Raw genomic sequence first — 20948 nt, 5'->3', positions numbered from 1 at the left:
GGCTTCTGAGCATGGATATAAAATCATCAGGTAGATTTCAATGGTAATGTTTTTCACATCTACTAATTATTATTTTTTTAATCATTATTTTAAAAATTTTTAGTAACCACGTGTTTAGAAGAAGCATTTCACTCCAGCTTTAACATATTCAGTAACACACTCCAGAGCAAGACTACATCTCTTTCACAAGTGGGTGCAAGTTTCTAGGTTCACAGTTGAGTTAATACAGTTATACAATATTGATCTCAGTATACGCCCTGTAAGACATAAAATGGAATGAGATTTTTAACCTTTAAAAAAGATCTCCATTCCATTTTAGAATATATTGTTCCTTGCAGAAAGACTCATTGTTTTTGCTACTAACACTGAGAGATGTTGGTGTATGCATCTCTAATCTGTATGCATCTGATTATTACTAGTTGTAATTGGTTGCACTTGGATCCTTGGCGCCTGTGTATGTCTATGAAGTCATCGGGTAGATTTCAATGGTAATGTTTATCACCTCTAATTAGTACAACATAAATTTCCATGCTTCTTCCTCAAATATAATACATTTTTAAAATTTTGTTGATTTTTTTGTGTGTATATCACACAGAACATCCCAAACCATCTTATTTGACTATACACCCACTTCCCAGATGGCACCCTCCCATAGCCTCCCCCCCACACTAGAGCCCTTATACTCTGATATCCCTGCTACTGTCTGCTGTGTTGTCAGCCCCCCAGCCAATCCCCACTACTTGCCCTTCTGGTGAATCTAGTCAGCCTATCTAAAGGTCTTTGTTTTAGGAGAGTCAGCTGTTCCTCTTCTAGCAGCAATCAGTTGTCAATACTCCTTTAGATAAGATTAGGGTCTGCTGTTCATTTTCCCAGTTCTATGCTGGGTTACTATTTGGGAGTCCCTTTGGTTACCCTGACCAACAAGTCAAAAGAAGGTATCTCCTATCTGGCATTGTTGCTTTTTATGTAGCCTTTAGCTATGCATATGGACTCTTAAGAAATTACATTGACCCCTTTAATCTTTGGTTATACTTTCCTTTTGGATGTTTAAGGCCATACAATTGACCCAGATAAAGCAATTTATTTTTTACTCTTAAGGTCACTTGAGGGTCTGTTCCTCAGGGGTCACATGGCTTGGGAGGAGCCCCTGGCTCCTTTCTTTTACCAGTTCCACCTATGTGAAGATAAGCCAAAGGTCCTGCTCGACCATGGTTGGCTTAGCTTGGAAGCATGGAGGAAATGTTTCCTCTGTGTTGATCCTCCTCTTAGCATACTGGACACTGGTTCAAGTCCATCTGGTGGGGTCTCCTCAGCCTCCTTGATCAAGAGGACAGGTGACCCACCACAATTATGGGACATTTTGAGAGATGCTAATATTCCCCTGGAACTAGTCAACCTAGGAGGGCAAGGAGCAAAAACTGTCCTTTATGTCCCTCTGACCAAATTATTATAGGCCTCAAAGTATGTCTGTTAAACATCCAAGGAGGTTAGTTCCACCAGTCTGGTACTTTTAATTACTGTGTTTCATGTAGATAAATCTTGGGCAAAGACCAATTGTTCTCAGATAAACCTTAGCCAGACATGTATTTCTTGATCTGCTATGTATGTCAGTAGGTTATAGGAGTAATTTGGTTCCCTCTGGTTTTCAAAACTAGCTAGGCATTGTTTATCTCTCGCATTGTCTCACCCCTCCATCATGGTTTTCCCACTTAAGGTGCCCCCATTTCCACCTTTCTCCCTTTCTAATACCCTTCTCCTATGGTCCTACCTCTCTTGAGCACCTTCTTTCCTTTTATCCCCTAGGTTCCTTGTATACCCTTCACTCCCCCCTCCCTTAAAATAACCCAATTTTTATCTGTATCTCCCTTATTAATGCCTGTTTCCTAAATATAATTGACATATGTTCTCCCTCATATGTGGATCCTAGGATCAGACTCTGATAAATAAGTATGCAAACAGACATAACTGCAGGAACCAGGACAAGGGTAAGGAAACAGGGAGGTAAAGGAAAAGAAAGAACCTGAAGGAGAAGAGCAGTAGGAAAAAGGCCTTTATAAGGGAGACATGGATAAAAATTGGGTTAGTTTAAGGGAGGGGGGAATGGAAGGGTATACAGGGAACCTAGGGGATAAAGGGAAAGAAGGAGCTCAAGAGAGGTGGGACTGTAGGAGAATGGTATTAATGAGACAATGTGAGAGATAAGTAATTTCTCATCTTTTAATACAAGTATTTAAGTAGGACATATTTCAAATTTATGGAATACATTTTATAATAGTTTTTAGTCTCCTTGAGAAGTTTTATAGCAAGTAAAAATATATCTTGGATCCAGAACTTCTAAACTCCACAATCTGGTTCTTCACATACTTGCAGCATTGACCTTAGGTTATATTTCTAAACCTGTCTTGCTTCACTTTCAACATGTACAACAATGGTTGATAAACAACTTGGGTAAGATCAAATACTGAATATTTTAGAATTTGCAGGCTGCACATAATCTCTATTACTCCTTAATATTTAAAAATATGAACATTTAAAACTGTAAAATTAGGGGCTGGAGAGATGGCTCAGTGGTTAAGAACACTGGCCACCCTTGCAAAAGACCTGGGTTCAAATCCCAACACCCACATAATGGCTAACAACCATTTGTAACTCCAGTTCCATGGGATCTGACACCCTCTTCTGTCTTCTACAGGCATTGTACAACACAGGTACACTTACATTCAGGTATAACATTCATACACATAAAATAAAAATCAGTCAATAAAAAAAATTAAAAATGTAAAAGTAGGTACTGGGGAGATATCTCCACAGTTAAGACCACTTGCTCTTCTTGCAAAGGACCTAGATTTAGTTGCTAGTACCTACATGGTAGCTCACAACCATCTACAACTTCAGTTCCATAGGATCAGATGTCCTCTTCTGGCCTCCAAGGGCATTGCACACATTTGGTCCACTTACATGCAAAGCAAAACACTCATGCATAAAATAGAAATAAAATATTTTTTAAAATATAAAATTAAATTTAACTCAAGGGATATATAAACAGATTTGTCATGTGCTGACCTCTGATCTAGATAAGATTAATAATAGCATCTACCTCACATAGTTTATTTTATTATTAAATGAATCAATATATGGAAATAATTTACTTTTACTGCTCCATTTATGACCAAACTTTATTTACAAATGAACTACTATTCCTAGAAGACATCCTACATTGCTTGGTGACTTTAAAAGATATTTGTCATTCTTAGTTTACTATAAGTAGCTAGAGGAGAACCTTAACACTGTATGTTGCTGAAACCTCTAAATGTATCATTAAAATCAAGACAATAGAAAAAAAGAATCAGTAACAGTATGAGGAGATTTCTTGCAAAGCCAAGCAGGAGCATCCATCAACATGGAGCTTCACCATGAAAATGTAATAACAGTTACCTGAAACATTTAAACACAATAACCATTTAAATCACTATAGTATTTCCCTCCAGCCACAGAGGAATATGAACCTATCGTTTAAGTAAATTTCTAATGCTGATCATCGTGGTGGCTGATTTTGCAAATTTGAGGGGGATTTAGGATCACCAAGGCAATGAACCTTTTGGCCTGTCTGCAAGAGAGTTTCTATATTAGGCTGAGGTTGGAAGACCCAACCTAATGTGGGTGGTATCATTCCACAGGCTAGGTCTTGGACTGAATAAAAAGCAGACTGTGAACTGAGCACAAGCATGCATCTCCCTTGGCTTCCTGACTGTGAATGCAATGTGACCAGCTGTCTCCTGCTCCTTCCACCATACTTTCAATATCATGATGCCCCAGGAACCAAAAATCAAAATAAACTCTTTCATACGTTGCTTTTGTTAGATATTTGATTACATCAATGAATAAGACAACTGTGGCAGGAATGTGGGAGAATTTGGAGCTTTGAATAGAAAAGCCCTTAAATTCTGCATGCAGAGCTTAAGGGGCTGTTCTGATGGAGCTTGGAAGAAAGAATGGTGAGAGATATGTGGATACTGAAAGCCTGGCTCATGAGGTTTTGGAGGGGAACAAGGACTTTATCAGGAACTGTACTAAGGACTATGAATGTCCTATTAATGTGGATGCATTCTGCCTGTGTCCTGAGAACTTGAGATTGAATTTAATGGTAATGGACTGATTTGTTTGTTGGACAAAATTTCAAGGCAGGATACCATTCAGGTTGTGTCATAGTTACTGCTCACTGTCTCTTTCAGGTCAACAGTGAGAGAGCAAAAAGAGGAGCAGAAAGAATAAAAGTGTGAAGGTATGCAAACAAGTTTAAAAGTTTCAGACAAGGAGAGTGTAGATAAGGTATCTGTAATTGTTAGAGATTGGTGCCATTAAAGAGAAGCCTGGGGCTCAATAGGAAAGGTGCATAAAGGCAAGATGCCAGCCACTGAAGCCTCCATCTTCTGAAAATGCAAATTCATTCAAAAGAAGTGATCCCAAACTTAGAATGCTTCTTACCTGGTTCTCTGGTACAAAACCAACCACCTAGAGAAATGTTTCCCCATGATCCACATACTAAGGCAAATGTAATTCTAGCCCAAGGATGTCCAGGTTTCATCCCGAGTGGTAGGGGTACTTACTAGTGGTACCATTGACCACATGGTACTGATTTTGTAGTCACGAAAGGCACATGATTGAGGAGCTTATGGACTCTTGGGCCTTGGTTCTAAAGAGTCACTAAAGCTAGGCAATGTGTGGCAAGGCGGTGCTGCAAGGCCACTACATGAAGCTGTGTTGCAATCAAGACCCCAGGATGGTGAAGTGGCCAAGACCATGGAGCATCCATTGAGAAAGCTGCAGGCATGGAGTGGAGCTGACTCAAGAGTTATGTGTACTGGTTCAAGCTATGTATACTGCAGGTAGCAGAGCTGGAGGTATGGGGCTATCAAAACCCTGTAGAGACCAGCCCATTCCATTAGTAACAAATGCTTGACACGGAGCTACAGTGTTTGCTTTTCCACTGCTCCACTTCCAGTCTTGCTTGGTCCAATCATTCCTTGCCATGCCCTCATTCTTTCCTTCTTAAATCTGAGTCATTTTATAGTGTATGAAACTTGCTTTTGATAGGAGCTCACAGTTAAGAAATTGCCTCGAGTCTCAGATGACACTTGGGCTTTGACTTGTAAGCAGTTGTTAAAAGATTTTGGTGACATTTTTTAGTGTTGGAGAGATGGCTCAGGAGTTAAGAGCACTGGTTGCTCTTGCAGAGGACCCAGTTTGGTTCCCAGCACCAACATGGTGGCTAACAACTGTCAGTAACTCCAGTTCCAGAGGAATATATTGCTCCCTTCTTTTTAAAAACATTTTATTATTTCTATTTTTTATGTGTATAAGTGTATTGCCTCCCTGTAAGTGCACCCATGTCGTGCGATGCCCTCAGAGGTCAGAAGAAGGAGTCGAATCCCCCAGAACTGGAGTTACCGACAATTGTTACCTGCAATGTGGGGTGCTGGGAATCAACCCTGGGTCCTATGTAAGAGCAGCCAGTGCTCTTAACCACTGATCCATCTCTCCAGCCCCTGATGCTCTCCTCTGGTGCCTGTGCACATTGTACAATGCAGGTGTACTTACATATATGCAGGCAAAACACTCATATATATGAAATTTAAAAAATAAAATAAAAAGGACTATGGAGAATTTTCAAGTTGGACTGAAAACATTTTGCATTATGAGATGGTCATGGCCTATGGGGACAAGGAGTGGAAGTTTATGGCTTAAAAGTGATGTATTTGGGTGTCAAATTAATGAATTGGAATTGTGATGGTTAATCTTCATTGTTAATATCACTGGATTTAGAATCATGGAAACAAATACTTGGGCATGCCTGAAAGATTATCTAGATTAGTTGACATAGGGAGACCCACCCTAAATGTAGGGGGTATCATTTCACAGGCTAGGGTCACGGACTGAATTAAACAGAATACAAGCAAATCATAAGCATTCAGCCCCTCTGCTTCCTGTGGACACAGAAAGCCTCCTACCGCTGCGACCATATTTTCTCTGCCCTGATGGACTATATCCCAAGGAATGGCATTAGGCAAAATAAACCCTTCCTCCCTTAAGTTGCTTCTGTCAGGTATTTGATCATGTTAATGAATACATAACCAGTACAGATTTATTTTTTAAACTAAAAAAGGAGAGAAAATCAAAAAAGGAAATATACACAAAGTTAGGCAAATTGACATGTATTAACACACTAGTTACAAGCAAGATAAATTTTCCCTAAAATTGAATGCTTATTTGTCCAAAATGCACAGTTTGAATTCCTATTCCCAAATGTGTTACTAGAAGAAATGGCCTTTGGGGAGTAATTTATGGTGGCGCTCTATGAAGATAGGACATTACTGCTTGTGGTGGTTTGAATGAGAATGTCCCTCTTATGGTATGCTCCAAGTATTTGAATACTTGGCCCCAGTTGGTGGTGCTGTTTTGGGAGGTATAGGTGGTGTGGCCTTGCTGGAGGTAGCATGTCTCTGGGAGTGGGCTTTAGCCTTGCCGCATTTCGTTTGTCTCTCTCTGCATCCTGAGAGTGCTTGAAGATGTAAGGTCTCAGCTTCCAGTTCTGGGTGCAACCTGCCATGCCTCCCCACTGTGATGGACTCTTATCCCTCTGGAACCATAAGCCAAATAAAATCTTCCTTTTATACGTTCCTTGGTCATGGTGCTTTGTCGCAGCAACAGAAAAGTAACTAATAAAATACTCTTATAAAAGGGACCCAGGCCGGGTGTGGTGGTGCACGCTTTTAATCCCAGCACTCGGGGAGGCAGAGGCAGGCGGATCCTCTGTGAATTCGAGGCCAGCCTGGTCTACAGAGTGAGTTCCAGGCAGCTGGAGCTACAGGGAGTGGGGCTACAGGGAGACCCTTAAATAAATAAATAAATAAATAAAATAAATAAATAAATAGGACCCAGAGGATTCTCTCCTTTTTTTCTACAGGGATACAATGAGAAGATAGTACTCTGTGGCTGGGAAGAGGGCTCTCATCAGAACCCTGTAATGCTGGCAATCTTGATGGCAGATGTTTAATCTCCACTAGTGTGAGAAATAAAACTTCTGTTGTATGTTAGCCACCAACACTCTGGTATTTTGTTACAGCAGCCTGGATAAAGGCAAAATTTTTAATGAGTAAATGCATGCAATTATGGAGATAACATTGATGTGTCAAAATTCTGAAAGAAAAAAGCCTAAGTAATTAGGGGACAATTCATAATTTGCACCATAGAATCTAAAAATGAAAAATAGGGGGCTGGAGAGATGGCTCAGTGGTTAAGAACACTGACTCTTCTTGAAGACCTGGGTTCAAATCCCAGAACCCACATAGCAGCTAACAACTGTCTGTAACTCCAGTTCCAGGGGATCCGACAGCCTCTTCTGTCCTCCACAGGCATTGCATGATACGGGTGTACTTATCAACATGCAGGCAATACACACATACACATAAAATAAAAATAATAAAATATTAAAAATAAAATAAAAATGAAAAATATACAAAATAAGTTCTTCTGTTGTTTATAAAATACAGGTTGGATAGGCCAACATATAAATATTTAAATGCAAGACAATGTTAAAAGATTTGAACATTTTACAAACTGCTATATTCAAATATAGAGCTTAAACCTTACAACAGTGGTATCTAAGCATGAGAAAACACTCATTTCAATTTTAATTAGATATATCTCAATTATATAATATGCTAAACACAGATGCAATAATCTCAGCTTATACACCTTTGGCATTCTATGACAATATTATTGTTCAACTGGATTCTACAGACTCTTTCCTTAGAAATGAAGCATAGTGATGAACAATGCCTATAAACCATTAACCAGACCTTCAAGATCATGGAAGTGGGAAAGTATTTTTTCTTTCCTTTAAATATTTGCATTTGTGAGTTATTACAGCTTATGGAATACTAGTTAACAGCCTCAAATACCTTTAAGAGTTATTTTTATCTAAGTTGTCAAATAGTCTAACGTATCTTATTTGGGCCCAGAGTTTAAAATTTTAGTGTTGGTAGCCTTAAAACAAAAAGAAACAAACAAAAATACTAAACAAAACCCAACAGAGCACACCTCCAGTAGTTTCTTTGATCTTTCCAAGCAGTTTAGTTAAATACATCTATATTTTCATACCTATCTTAAATCATCTGCTGTAAACATAGTGCTTGGTTTTGAAGCTCAGCAAGATTCACTAGCTCTGTGACCTTCAGCAAGTTAAAAAAGTTTTAGGTCCTATTGTGTAGCAATTTCCTCTGAAACATTCTGAAGGAAGATCATTAAGCATCAGGCCATTCTGGGGGCGGGGGTAGGGGGGTGGAGGGGATGGTGGGAGGGAGACAGCTCACTTAGACTCAAGAAGTAAACAACTCCTAAGTCTGGAATTTACAAGGCTTCCCTCTCCCCAAGGTGATATGAGCAGTAAGGACTGCAGAGGAGAGGAGACTCTGACCTGTACAGCTGTCTGCACACTGTGCAGCTTCCTGGAATCATCGCCGATGCTGGAGTGGGCCTTAGGTGATACAGCTGAGTGAGTCGTCCATGCTCCCCTACCCATACTCCAGTAAGAAATCCCAATAAACTCATTGGTTCGCCAAGTTGGACTTTAGTAGAATCATTGTTTGCTCTGTTCTTTGGTGCCCTGTCTGGGGTGATTAGATATTTATTCTGGTCTCCTCAGGAAAAGTCTCACACAGCAGGTCCCAATTTCCTAACCAGAAAACAGAGCTAAAAGGACCTACCAGATAAGGTTGTGAGGACTGAATGAAGTAAAATTCTAAATGTGTAATAACATATGGCAGGTGAGGGTGTGAATTCTGTCTCTATCCTCCTAAAAATTGTTACACTATAGTTGTTTTTTTTTTTTTTTTAATTGAATTGGGCTTTAGGGAGATGTCTCAGTATGCCAAGACACTTGCTGCCAAGGCTGATGACTGGAGTTCAATCCCTGGAATGCACATGGTGGAAGGCAAGAACAAACTCTTACAAGTTGTCCTCTCACCTCCTCAAAGCACCTTGTCTCACAATGAACACAAGTAAAAACATCACATCACATCCCTTCCATGACTGAGGCAACTCTAGAGTGATGACATTCTAACTGTATCAGAAGCCAAGCAATTTATGAGAGGCCGACAAGGTAGCTATGCTACTAGACCACTGCAATGTTATGCATAATTTTCAGTTTGTCAAATGTCTGTTCAGTGGTATTTCTGGATTTTGAGATAGTGGATTGTGCAATTTTTACTGTAGTTTTTAAAGAATTCTGTAAAACCTACACCAGTGCTGTGATATGTAACAGCACATTTGTATTACTCACCTTTGCCTTCTGTTACTTTCATGGTTAAGGATGTTTAAGATGTTATATATTGTAAACCATAGCTTTTCTTTTAAATGCAATGTTTTTCAGGATTGACACCATTGTATGAACAGTTCCAGTGACTAATTTAAAATGAAGGCTTGCATTTAGAATGCACAGTTGTAAATTGGTCTTTACATTGTAAGAATCTTGTGCAGTTGAGATGTTGAAAAGTTTGTTATTTATTTATGTTGCAGTTTATAGTTTGTTGATGTACTGAAGTCAGCTATAATTTAGGTTTTGAATGTATCCCCTCAAAGCCCTTGTGTTGAAGGCTACTGTGAAGCAAAGAACTCCTTAAGCAGTGGACTGAGTGTATCTGTGAAGGGGCTTGGTACCCCAGTCCCATCTCCCCTCTCTTTGCTTCTGAGCTGCCGTAAGCAGGCATCTTTCTCTATTTCATGCTACAGCCATGACACCATCTCCACACAGGGGAAAATGAAAGCAAGGAGGTGACTACAGACTGAAGCCTTTAAAACTGTGAACCACAGTATACCTTTCCTTTTTCTATAAACTACCTCCTGTATTCTGCCATAGTAATAGAAAGCAGACTAGCACAGAGGCATTAAGGAGGAAAAAAAGTCAGTTATAAAATGATTAATGTCAAATACTGATTAACTTTTACACATTTTAATCTGAAGATAAATTTTGTCATTTAGCTAGTGAAATAAAATTTATCTGTCATATATAAAATGTTTTCAGATTCTCCCTCATTAAATTGATTTCTGTGGAGGTCAGGAATATTTTACATATCAGAATGACCCAAAATAAAGTGCTGATCCACAGACTGAAACCTTCAGAGCTGTGAATCAAAATAGACATATACAGCTATAGGTATACAGGACTCCCCCTAATAAGAAAGTATAGAACTATTCCAAAAATACTGAATAAATTCAGTTCAACTGGTCTCAGATCATGGTCGACAGTAAAACATGAAATACCATATTAACGCATAATTCTTTTCAGCATGAATAAAGCACATCAATCAGGACATCTCATTTTTTCCTTTTATTGACAGTGACACAATAGAACTTTGATATTACTAGTCATCTGTGGTTCCTTCATAAATATTTAAGCTGTTTCACAAGCACAATTTATACTTTAAAGTAATTGTATAAAGTAAATTTTAAAAATACAATTAAAAAATAAAAATACATTAAAGACATCATAAATCATGATAGGATATTGAGATGGCTTATAACTGGTATTTGCACATTATAATTACAATGAAGGTGTAGACTTTTATAAGAAGCCAGTAATTCTAGAGAGCTCTGAGGGCAAATTTGGTCTTCATATAATTAATGCCCAGATTAGTAATACCTCCTGTCCTAAGTTCTTAAAAAGCTCTTCCAGAGTCCATGCAAGCAAGCAGAATATTATAAAATGATTGGCTAATATATCTCTTTAAAAAAATAAAATTATTCAGTTTGCCTTGGATATATTCCAATTCAAAACTATGAGGTTTCCGGAAACTATCTTTTCATGTCTTCACAGCTTGGATCTGATCTGATAAAACAAACAAACAAAATTATCAATCCACACTGGAAAAAAAAACCATTTTTAAAAATTAATTTAAGGCAAATCCTGTGATTACATCTACTTTTTAAAGGCATAATTCATACTATTGTGTTAGTTTTATAAAAGCTGTATTATATAAGTAGTAAAACTACCTAATTCTACAAGGCGTGTACGGAAATAGCAATTCCTTGCTTCCTCGCTTCTCCCTGTTTTGGAAGCAATAACTTCCACTTATTCCCTTTTAGGTAATCACTTGTGTAACACTAAACACACTAATATCAATTCCTGAAATATGAGTCATGTTATCAGGCTTTAGCTCTCACATTCCCCAAGCGGCTATTCCTCTGCAACCCCTATACTTCTAATACTTCTGAATGCAGCAGTAGTCATTATCAATATGGCTATGCCAATACTACTCACAGCTAGGATAGAAGGTATGTATGCTCATTTTCTTCTACTGCATTTCATTTTCCCTAAAGGTAATAACTATCCTTCTGACTCCACCTCCAACTCATACATCTACTTAGATATTTTAAAGTACATTTAACACTAAATCAATCCCACTCCTCCCACCATTTAAACTTTTATTGTGAGGCACATTACATAATACCTCATTTTCACCTTCTTGAAGAAATCTTTGGTAAGACATTGACAAAACTGTCTAATCCAGACCAGCCTTTCTCTGATGACCTTTCGTCATCCTTCTAGGATCTACATTTACATCCTAGGGGTTTTTGTGATGGTTTTCCTATTGATCCTTTTCTTATTTATTTGCTTATTATTTTGTGTATGATATGCATGCACACATCTGTGTCTGTGAATGTGAACCTTGTTCCTCATCTTCTACCTTGTCTAACACAACGTCTCTTGTTCATTGTGTACACCAGGCTAGCTGGCCCACAAATATCTGGGGATTCTGCTATGTTCTTCCCATCTTGTCGTAGTGACATTGGGATTACAGATGTGTTACTGGCTTTAAGTGGGTGCTGGGGATTTGAACCTACATCCTCAAGCTTACCTACCAAGCACTTTACCCACTGAGTTATCGCCCCAGCCCCATATTTTTCTTTTCTTGGTTTATTCTCTTATTTTTCAAAAGTACTCTTCTCAGTGGCTACTTTGGTAAATATAAATGTATAAATATAAATTAGTAAATGTCAATTCTTGAGATAATACAGCTGAATATGTCTTACTTTTCTGTCCCAATACTTTGGCACTACCTGAGAAAGTGACTCCAGTATTTTCTATTTCTTTTCCAGGCATTGCTGAATTATCATATAGCTCCCAAATTGTTGTTGTTGAGAAGTTTGATGTAACAATTTCCTTATCCTTATATGAGACTTATTTTTTTCCACCTCAGGAAAGTTTCAAAATTGTCTATTGTCTTCGGTGTTGAGCCTTGCTAATGGTGTGCCTTGGTGTGGGAATATTATCAATCCACAGCACTGGGGTCTCAAAATTCAGTTCTCGTAAATACTATCTGATGATTCGCTACTCGCTATTTTCTCTGTTCTTTCTAAACTGCCTCTGGTTTGGATACTGGGTCTTCTAATATGACCTCCTCCTTTCTTTTCTTTCCAACTTTTCTGTTTTGAGACAAAGTCTCAATAAGTAGCCTAGGCTAGCTTTGAAACTTTTGACCTTCCTGCCTCATCTTCCGGAGTACTGGGATTATAGATGTGTGCCATCATGTCTGGATTCCAACTTGGTGTTCTTAGTTCTGTTTCCTGGGAAAGTAGCATTTTTTTCTTAACACATGTGAGGCTTTGTTGTCAATTCTCATTATTGCAAAACAAAATAAGATGAAATTTTAAAATCTGGAAGCACTACTAATTTTTTTCTCATGCATGTAATATGAGAAAATAAACTTTACATTATTTATTTCAGAAAAGTTCTTTTTTAAAAAAAATTTATTATTTTTAAATTTTATGTGAATGACTGTATTACTTGCATGTGTGTAAGTGCACCCGTGATATGCAATGCCCGTGGAGGTCAGAAGTAGTCAGATTTCCTTGGAACTGGAGTTAGGGATGGTTGTTAGCCATCAGGTGGGTGCTGGGAATCGAACCTGGGTCCTCTGCAAGAGTAGTCAGTGCTCTTAACTGCTGAGCCATTTCTCCAGCCCCTCAGAAAAATTCTTAAAAATCTCACTTGAAAGTTGAATATGGTAGAACATGCTTGTAGTCTCAGTACTTAGAAAGTACAGGTGAAATGACTGCCACAGGTTTGAGGCCAGCCTGGTTTATACACTGAGACCTAGGCCAGTGAGCCCCTGCCTTAAAAAACAAACCTAAACTCCACCAAAAACTTCCATAGAAAGTTTCAGAGCTGGAAAATTTATAGTGGCTGTTGAACATACAAAATTATTGATTTTTTCCAGAAAAGAATACAATCATATGTGATATTTAATATTTCACAAAAATACTTCCAATATTAGGCTTAAAGAAATAAGATTAATGGATCCAAAATGAGCCTTCTTGTTTAGCAAGCTAGGAAACTTTAGGATTCTGAAAGCATAAATGAATAAAGTTCAAAAAATCTTTCACAGTTAGATTTATATGTGTCATTTGATAATGAATGAAATTACCAGCAGTCTAATCTCTTGTATCCACTGTTACTTGTTTTGAAAGTCAGGCTTTTACCTCTTTTCATATTCAAAGAAATAATTGGGAACATCATAATGTATACTATTTACTGTTTTATAGGACATGTAAAACAAAGAGCTATTCAAAATGAATCTGCTATACTCTTAGTTTCTGCCTCTGTTATCTAGCATGGTAAGGTAATAAAACATTTACTGGATGCTTTCCTATGCTTTGTACTTTAATATGAACTATTTCATCTCTATCTTGTATTTATTCAGTCAAAACATTTACCATCAAATTGAAAAGAAAAAAATCTCTAATAGTTCTTAAAATTACTAGAAGGGTTTGTTTTTGAACCTACCAACTTTGTTTTTCAAATTGTAGCATTAAGGTTATGGGATGGATTCCCAGCAGATTTGTAACATGTTGACAAGAGAACACACATTCCTAACAATATGTTGTTCTCACAAAGACTTGGGAGGTAAGAGAACAGATCAGAAAAGTAAAAACACCAATTGGTACCAAGAGGAATTGAAAATTGGTACTGTGACATTGGATCATTACTGACACCTAGTGGCTTGATTGCTACAGCCCCAAAGGGGGTGGAGACCTGAGAGCTGCAACTCACAAGGATCAGCCACTTTCAGTGAGTGCCATGCTCTGAATTACTATGAGAGTTGGGTTAAGCTCATGCTGCACTGTCACTGAGAGTTATGGTAGGCACTGCTACAGTAAGAAGTCAGGGATGAAAACACACATCTAGTATCTTCTCTGGAGTTCTCCTCTACCAGCTTCTGCTGGGAATGCATGCCATAACCTTAATACTACAGTTTGAAAAACAAGTTGGTAGGTTCAAAAAAAAAAAAAAAAAATCGCTCTAGTAATATTAAGAACTATTAAGAGATTTTTTCTTTTCAATTTGATGGTAAATGTTTTGACGGAATAAATACAAGATAGAAATGAAATAGTCTGTGGAATTAACTGGAAGATCATATTTTATAAATGTTTATGAAATGTACATTTAGTATTTTCAGGCAGGTTACTCTTACATCCAGCAAAACAGGCTATAACTCTGCCATGGTTTCTAAAATGCAGAGGGGGAAAAATAAACAACAGTTCCACCCATACCTAGCATTAAAAGGCTAGTATAGAAGAAAATAGTATTTTATAACCAAAGTTTATAAGGAGAATTTGTATCTTCTTCTTTACCCTTATTTAGAGTAGGGAGGTTCTCAGGAGGAATGAACATTAAGATTTTACAATAAGGACACATGGAACACATACTTATCTATTGCGCTGTGAGCGTCAAGCTGTTCTTGTGCCAGCAGAGGATATAACCCTAGGGGAAAACTATTTATCTTAATTTATTTCCTACTATAGTAGTTTTGTATGAATCTATGATAACTATTTTGATGAAAAACAACAAAACTGAAACTACACACAGCACCAGAGAGTAAGAGCATCCATAATACTGATTGTGAGTGTAGGAAGTTGTACATGTGTTCCAGGTGAATGAGGTTACCTATGCAGCACTATACAGCGCAGCTCTTAAAAATACATGTCATTCGGTCCTAACTGGTAACAGCAAGGCCTTCAAATATGTTTTACCTACTATATCTGATGGAAATCTGGGTCCATAAATCAAAAACATTTTCTAAACATTGATTGTAAAGGTGGAAACACTTTAAGCAACTCCTTTAGAAAAATATAATAAAGTAAATGGAGCAAAATATTGGATACTTACTGTACTGTTTTTTCTGATGGCAGAAACAAACAAAAAGGAAAAAGGCAATGATGTAATAAAATTAAAATGTAAATGAAAGGAATGCAACGTATGAAAAGAAACGAAGGCTAAGGATGCACAGTACTTCCTGATGTACCTTGAAGCCAGTCCACACCTTCTTGCAATCCTTCTCCTTTAATGGCATCACTAGCACTGAAATAAGACCCATAAAATCCATTTTATTTCAACATACAACTCTAAGGGTAAAATAACTAGAATTCTTCCACATGGCAAATTACTATATTCTAATAACATTTATTTGTGCAAAACTTATTGAAATAGTATATAAATAGGAAATAAAAGTCTGAGGGCTCAGGAGCAAAATACATGAATTTTTTTCCCCCAGAATTTATAGAGACATTACAGAACACATATAAAATGGCTTAACTTTCCCACAGTCCTACAGTAAAGCATTTACCTATTGGAAATGTTTGACTTGTGTTTCAATATAGCTATAGAATCAACTGATACTATTTGAAGTAGAATTTGATACCTGTAGACTAAAAACTCAAAATTATAACTTTTTTGGGACAGTGTCTCTTTCTAAAATGTTTTATTTATTTTTTATGTGTATGAGTATTTTGACTATATGCACCATATGTGCACCATATGTGAGTAAAGAGGAGGCCAGAAGAAGGCATTGGATCCCCTGCAGCTGGGTTGTTAGCTGCTATGTGGGTGCTGCATCATCTCTCCAGTCCCTGAGACAGGGTCTTTATATATTCCATGATGGCCTCAAACTTGCTATGTAGTTGAGAATAACCTTGAATCCCTGCCTCCAGGACCTCCCAACTGCAAGAATTACAGGTGAGCCACCATGCCTAGCTCCATAACTATAACTTTTATAAGCTACTAGAAGAAAACAAAATTCTAGTCAATAGCAACTGAAGTTTTACATTTATTACTGCAGGGACCTTGCTAGGTTACTAATACACTTTTGTTTTCAGTTTTTAGCATTTGCAAATGAGGGAATATTACCAGTAACCAGTTACTTTAGGAATTACTATTTGATATATGCATGTAAGGCAAGGAGTAATTCCATTGTCTGCCATTCTTAAATGTAAACCCTTAATGTGATATTTCATCTGCAATGATAATAGTAAAAAAACTGAGATGTTTGGCATGTCAAATAATCCTTTTGAAAGATAAGTTACAAAGTATTACTATCATAGTGACTTATTTTCAACATATGATTATACTAATAAATAATTAAAATTTCTGAATAATTAGAGTTTATTTTATTGCATTCATTTAGTGGGCAAGTATCACTTAAAATGTAGTAAAGAACCTAGAAGAATTAATCTGGCTCTAACTAAAGGAAATTACCTCCAAGGAATTACTTGTAAAATTAAGGCTATGGCTTGCTGCAAAATTATTTTAAAATAAAAAGATAGAAGCAAATAGCATGAGACACACAATTATTCAAAGCAAATTATTACTTATATACAGTAATAGTAAGGCAATACTTACATCAAGAAAACCAAGGTATTGGTTCTGTCACATCACATAGAGAGTTTCAAACAAGTACTACCAGGAAGAACTCCTCCACTGGTAGAGACACCACTATGCTAGGAAAAAACCTGCATCTTTTTCTTAACAAGTTCTACCCCTCCTCCTTTCAGACAAATCATAAAACTTGTAATTAGAGCAAAAGTCAAAGTCTTTACCATGTCCTAAGGTGCTTTATGTTTTACGGCCCTGAGTTATTTCTCAATGGCCACAGCTTTCACAATTTCCAGCAGATTGCTCTGCTCCAGCCAGTCTGAATTTGATGTTCCTAGAACACAAGTGGCTCATTCTCACCCATGAAGAGCCATTCTGGCCACTCTGCTGGACTGCTGCTTCTCAACACCTTCACATGAAATGCTTCCTGTCTTCCATCAGGCCTGAGCAGAGCAGCTCTCTTTACGTTTTCTCCTAACCTGCTGAAATTTTCTTTTTCCTCTCAGCTGAAATTTTGTACATGTATTTCCTTATCTGACTACTCCACAAGAAAATATATAAATCCAAATATATCATGTCAGAAATTAACTCAAAGAGCTTTCAGGAAAAACCATGACACGATCAGGCCCTAGATTCTGTGATTAGTAACAATGGTCAAAAATAAAACCCCCACATTCTTCTTTGAGTTCCCAGACTTTATATTTGTAACTAAGGTCAGAGACAGAAAATATTTTACATCAGTGCCACTGAACACTACATATTTACAGCTAAAGCTGGAAAACAAGAATACAATATTCAATAAAATACAAAAGTTAAAACTCATTTGAATTGAGACTGCCTTCAGAATCCAATAATTTAGATATGATTTAGGGAAATACAAAGGTTCTAACTTAAAATTTTTCTCTATCCAAAAATCACACTTTTCTCTGCCCATCAAATATCCCTGGACCTCAGATTCAAATTCAGCAATGGCTTAGTAGCACTAAGTTTTCCTGATTCAAAAGTAAGGAAGGCTTCATTTAGACAACATTTCTCTTCTTGACAGAGAGAAGCTGGGGGCCTCATGGAATGCTGAGACGTTTCAAGAGTTTTCTGAAATGTCACTCTGTTCAGCACCAAGGCTAGCTCTAATAGCTGTTTTTCTAAGCTCTGCTTTCTTGCTTTATATTCTAGGCCACTTCTAGAAGCAGTGGATTTCTTTGCTTTTGTGTCCATTTTTTCCCCTAGGTATTACTGTAACTCTTTTTTTCATATTTACATAGTTTATAGACATTATTTGTTGATTAAAGCATATTACAAATAAGTGCCCTTTCTCCTGACCTCAGGAAGACACTGAGATTTTACCACTTACTTTAAAGCCACTGAGTTCCTAAATCACCAACCAACTTTTACAACAGAAGTAATGAGGGATCATCTAAAAACAGCTTTATTTTTTTAAACTGTTTACTTATTTAATAGTTTACTGCAGAATCTCATTCAATTTCTTTTCTTTTTTTGGCTTCTATTTATTTTTATCCTTTTTTCATGTTGGTTCTATTTTTTTTTTAATATTATCATCTTTTTAAATTTTTGATAACTACATGATTAGAAGAAGCATTTCATTCCAGCTTTAACATATTCAGTAACACACTCCAGAGCAAGAGTACGCTTTCTCAAGTGGGTGCAAGTTTCTAGGTTCACAGTTGAATTAATACAGTTATACAATATTGAACTCAATATAAGCCCTGTAAGACATAAAATTGAATGAGTTTCTAACCGTTAAAAAAAGATCTCCATGTCTCCATTACATTTTAGAATATATTGTTCCTTGGAGAAAGATTCATTGTTTTTGCTACTAACACAGATGTTGGAACATGCATCTCTAATCTGTATGTATCTGATTACTAGTCATAATCGGTTGCACTTGGATCCTTCGTGTATGTGTATGTCTGTGATGTCATTGGGTAGATTTCAATGGTAATGTTTATCACCTCTACTAATTAACATGATGTAAATTTCCATGCTTCCTCCTCAAATATAATACATTTTTGAAAATTCGTTGTTTTTCATTCTGTGTGTATCACACAGAACATCCCAAACCATCTTATTCAACTATACACCCACTTCCCAGATGGCACCCTCCCATAGCCTCCCTCCCCCGACTAGACCCCTTATACTCTGATATCTGTGCTACTGTATGCTGTGTTGGCAGCACCCCCAGCCATTCCCCACTACTTGTCCATCTGGTGAATCTAGTCAGCCTATCTAGAGGTCTTTGTTTTAGGAAGGTCAGCTGTTCCTCTTCTAGAAGCAATCATGTCAATATTCCTTTAGATAAAAGATTGGGGTCTGCTGTTCATTACCCAGTTCTATGCTGGGTTACTATCTGGGAGTCTCTTGGGCCACCCTGGCCAACAACTCAAAAGAAGGTATCTATTATCTGGCATTGTTGCTTTTTAGCTATACATATGGACTCTTAGGAAATTATGTTGGCCCATTTAATCTTTGGTTATACTTTCCTTTTGGGTGTTTAAGGCCATACAGTTGGTCCAGATAAAACCGATTTATTTTTACTCTTAAAGTCGTTTGAGGATCTGTTCCTCAGGGGTCATATGGACTTGGGAGGAGCCCCTGGCTCCTTTCATTTACCAGTTTCGCTTATGTGAAGATAAGTCAAAGGTCCTGCTTGATGATGGTTGGCTTCGCTTGGAAGCATGGAGGAAATGATTCCTCTGTGTTGACCCTCCTCTTTATAGACTGAACACTGGTTCAAGTCCATCTCGTGGGGTCTCTTCAGGCTCCTTGATCAAGAGGACAGGTGACCCACCACAATTACTGGACACGTGGGGCATGTGATCTATCTTAGAGAAGGTTCCATGGACTTCTGAGAAGAATACATATTCCTATATATTTGATTATTCTGCATTTATCTGTCAGGTTCATTTGAAATACAGTGTAGTTTAACTCTGGGGCATCCATTGGTTTTTACCTTGGACGACCCAGCTGAAGATGAGAATGGGATATTGAAGTCAGGTGACCTTTCATGTTCACTAGTATTTATTTTATGGAATGGGAAATCTAAATATTCAATACACATATTTACAATTATTATATTTTCTTCATGAATTGTTCTGTATATTAGTATGTGTTGGGGCCCCCTGCTGTTTGGGTCGTAGTCTCTCCATGTCCGGATAGCCACGAGCCGGCTCAGCGCATAATGGAAAAGACTCCCCTTTTCAGCAGGGCACCTCCTACTCTCTTCCTGACTCACCTTTGAAGTGGCCGCCACAGATACATGACCTCTGGCATAGAAACTACCAGGTTTTAATCAGGCACTGTCTGACAGCATAGAAGCCCACTGCCTCATGTAAATAAAGCATTCTAGGAGCACCTATCAGCTGAGGCTTTTGCTACTGCCTCCACACTATAAATCTTGTAGTTTCACCCTAATAAAGCGGAGCTGAATCACTGAGTCTAACGGAGCTGAATAACTGAGTCTAACGGAGCTGTATCCTGTGTCTCACTGCGCCTGCGACCAGCCTGGGATTCAGTCTCCCGGGAGGAGCTGTCCCCCGTCAGCACTCACTGGCGAAGATTCTGCGTCCGCCATTCCTGCACTTCCCCGCGCTCGTGGGACGGTGGCCCCGCGGGCACAGTGAGAGTGTACCGCAGCTAGCCTGAGGCCCCTGCAGATTGGCACAGCCCACCCGGCAGCTTGCAGCCCCCTGCAGAGCTGGCACTCGCCAGGGCCCACCAGGGACCCGCCGATCCGCAGAGCCTGCACTCCCAGCCGCGGAGAGCCAGAGACCCGCCCGGCAGCAGCGAAACCTGCGCACCCAGCCAACAGCTGGTCTGGAAGCGCGAAACCTGCCGCACACAACAACATTGGGCAAAGACCAATTGTTCTCAGATAAACCTTAGCTAGACATATATTTCTTGATCTGCTATGTATAATTTGTCAGTAGGTTGTTGGAGTAATATGGTTCCTTCTGGTTTTTAAAACTAGCTAGGCATTGTTTATCTCTCACATTGTCTCACCCCTCCATCATGGTTTTCCCACTTAAGGTGCCCCATTTCCCCCTTTCTCCCTTACTAACACCCTTCTCCTATGGTCCTACCTCTCTTGAGCTCCTTCTTTCCCTTTATCCCCTAGGTTCCTTGTATACCCTTTCCTCCCCACTTTCTTTAAACTAACATGATTTTTATCCGTATCTCCCTCATTAAGGCCTGTTTCCTACTGTTCTTCTCTTTCAGGTTATTT

The 20948-nt window shown here is 38.2% G+C and overlaps 1 protein-coding gene across 2 annotated transcripts in view; it reads right to left on the bottom strand.

Annotated features, from left to right (window-relative positions):
- Positions 1-10372: 10372 nt before the first annotated feature.
- Positions 10373-20948, bottom strand: part of Arl6 (ADP ribosylation factor like GTPase 6) — a 31256-nt gene continuing 20680 nt past the window's right edge. Inside the window, exons 7-9 of one of the 2 annotated variants that reach the window (XM_008841733.3) lie at positions 15363-15418; positions 15227-15239; positions 10373-10885 (exon numbers count right to left, since the gene is read on the bottom strand). In XM_008841733.3, the coding sequence (XP_008839955.1) occupies positions 10852-10885; positions 15227-15239; positions 15363-15418 (103 nt within the window). In that variant the 3' untranslated portion in view covers positions 10373-10851. The remainder of the gene's footprint in view (positions 10886-15226; positions 15240-15362; positions 15419-20948) is intronic. The other variant, XM_008841734.3, reaches the window with a different exon arrangement.

This window comes from Nannospalax galili, unplaced genomic scaffold (genome assembly GCF_000622305.1).
Source record: "Nannospalax galili isolate Female #2095 unplaced genomic scaffold, S.galili_v1.0 scaffold821, whole genome shotgun sequence".
NCBI lineage: Eukaryota > Metazoa > Chordata > Mammalia > Rodentia > Spalacidae > Nannospalax > Nannospalax galili.
The sequence above is the reverse complement of the archived record's forward strand: the minus strand, read 5'-3'. Positions and strand labels throughout refer to the sequence as shown.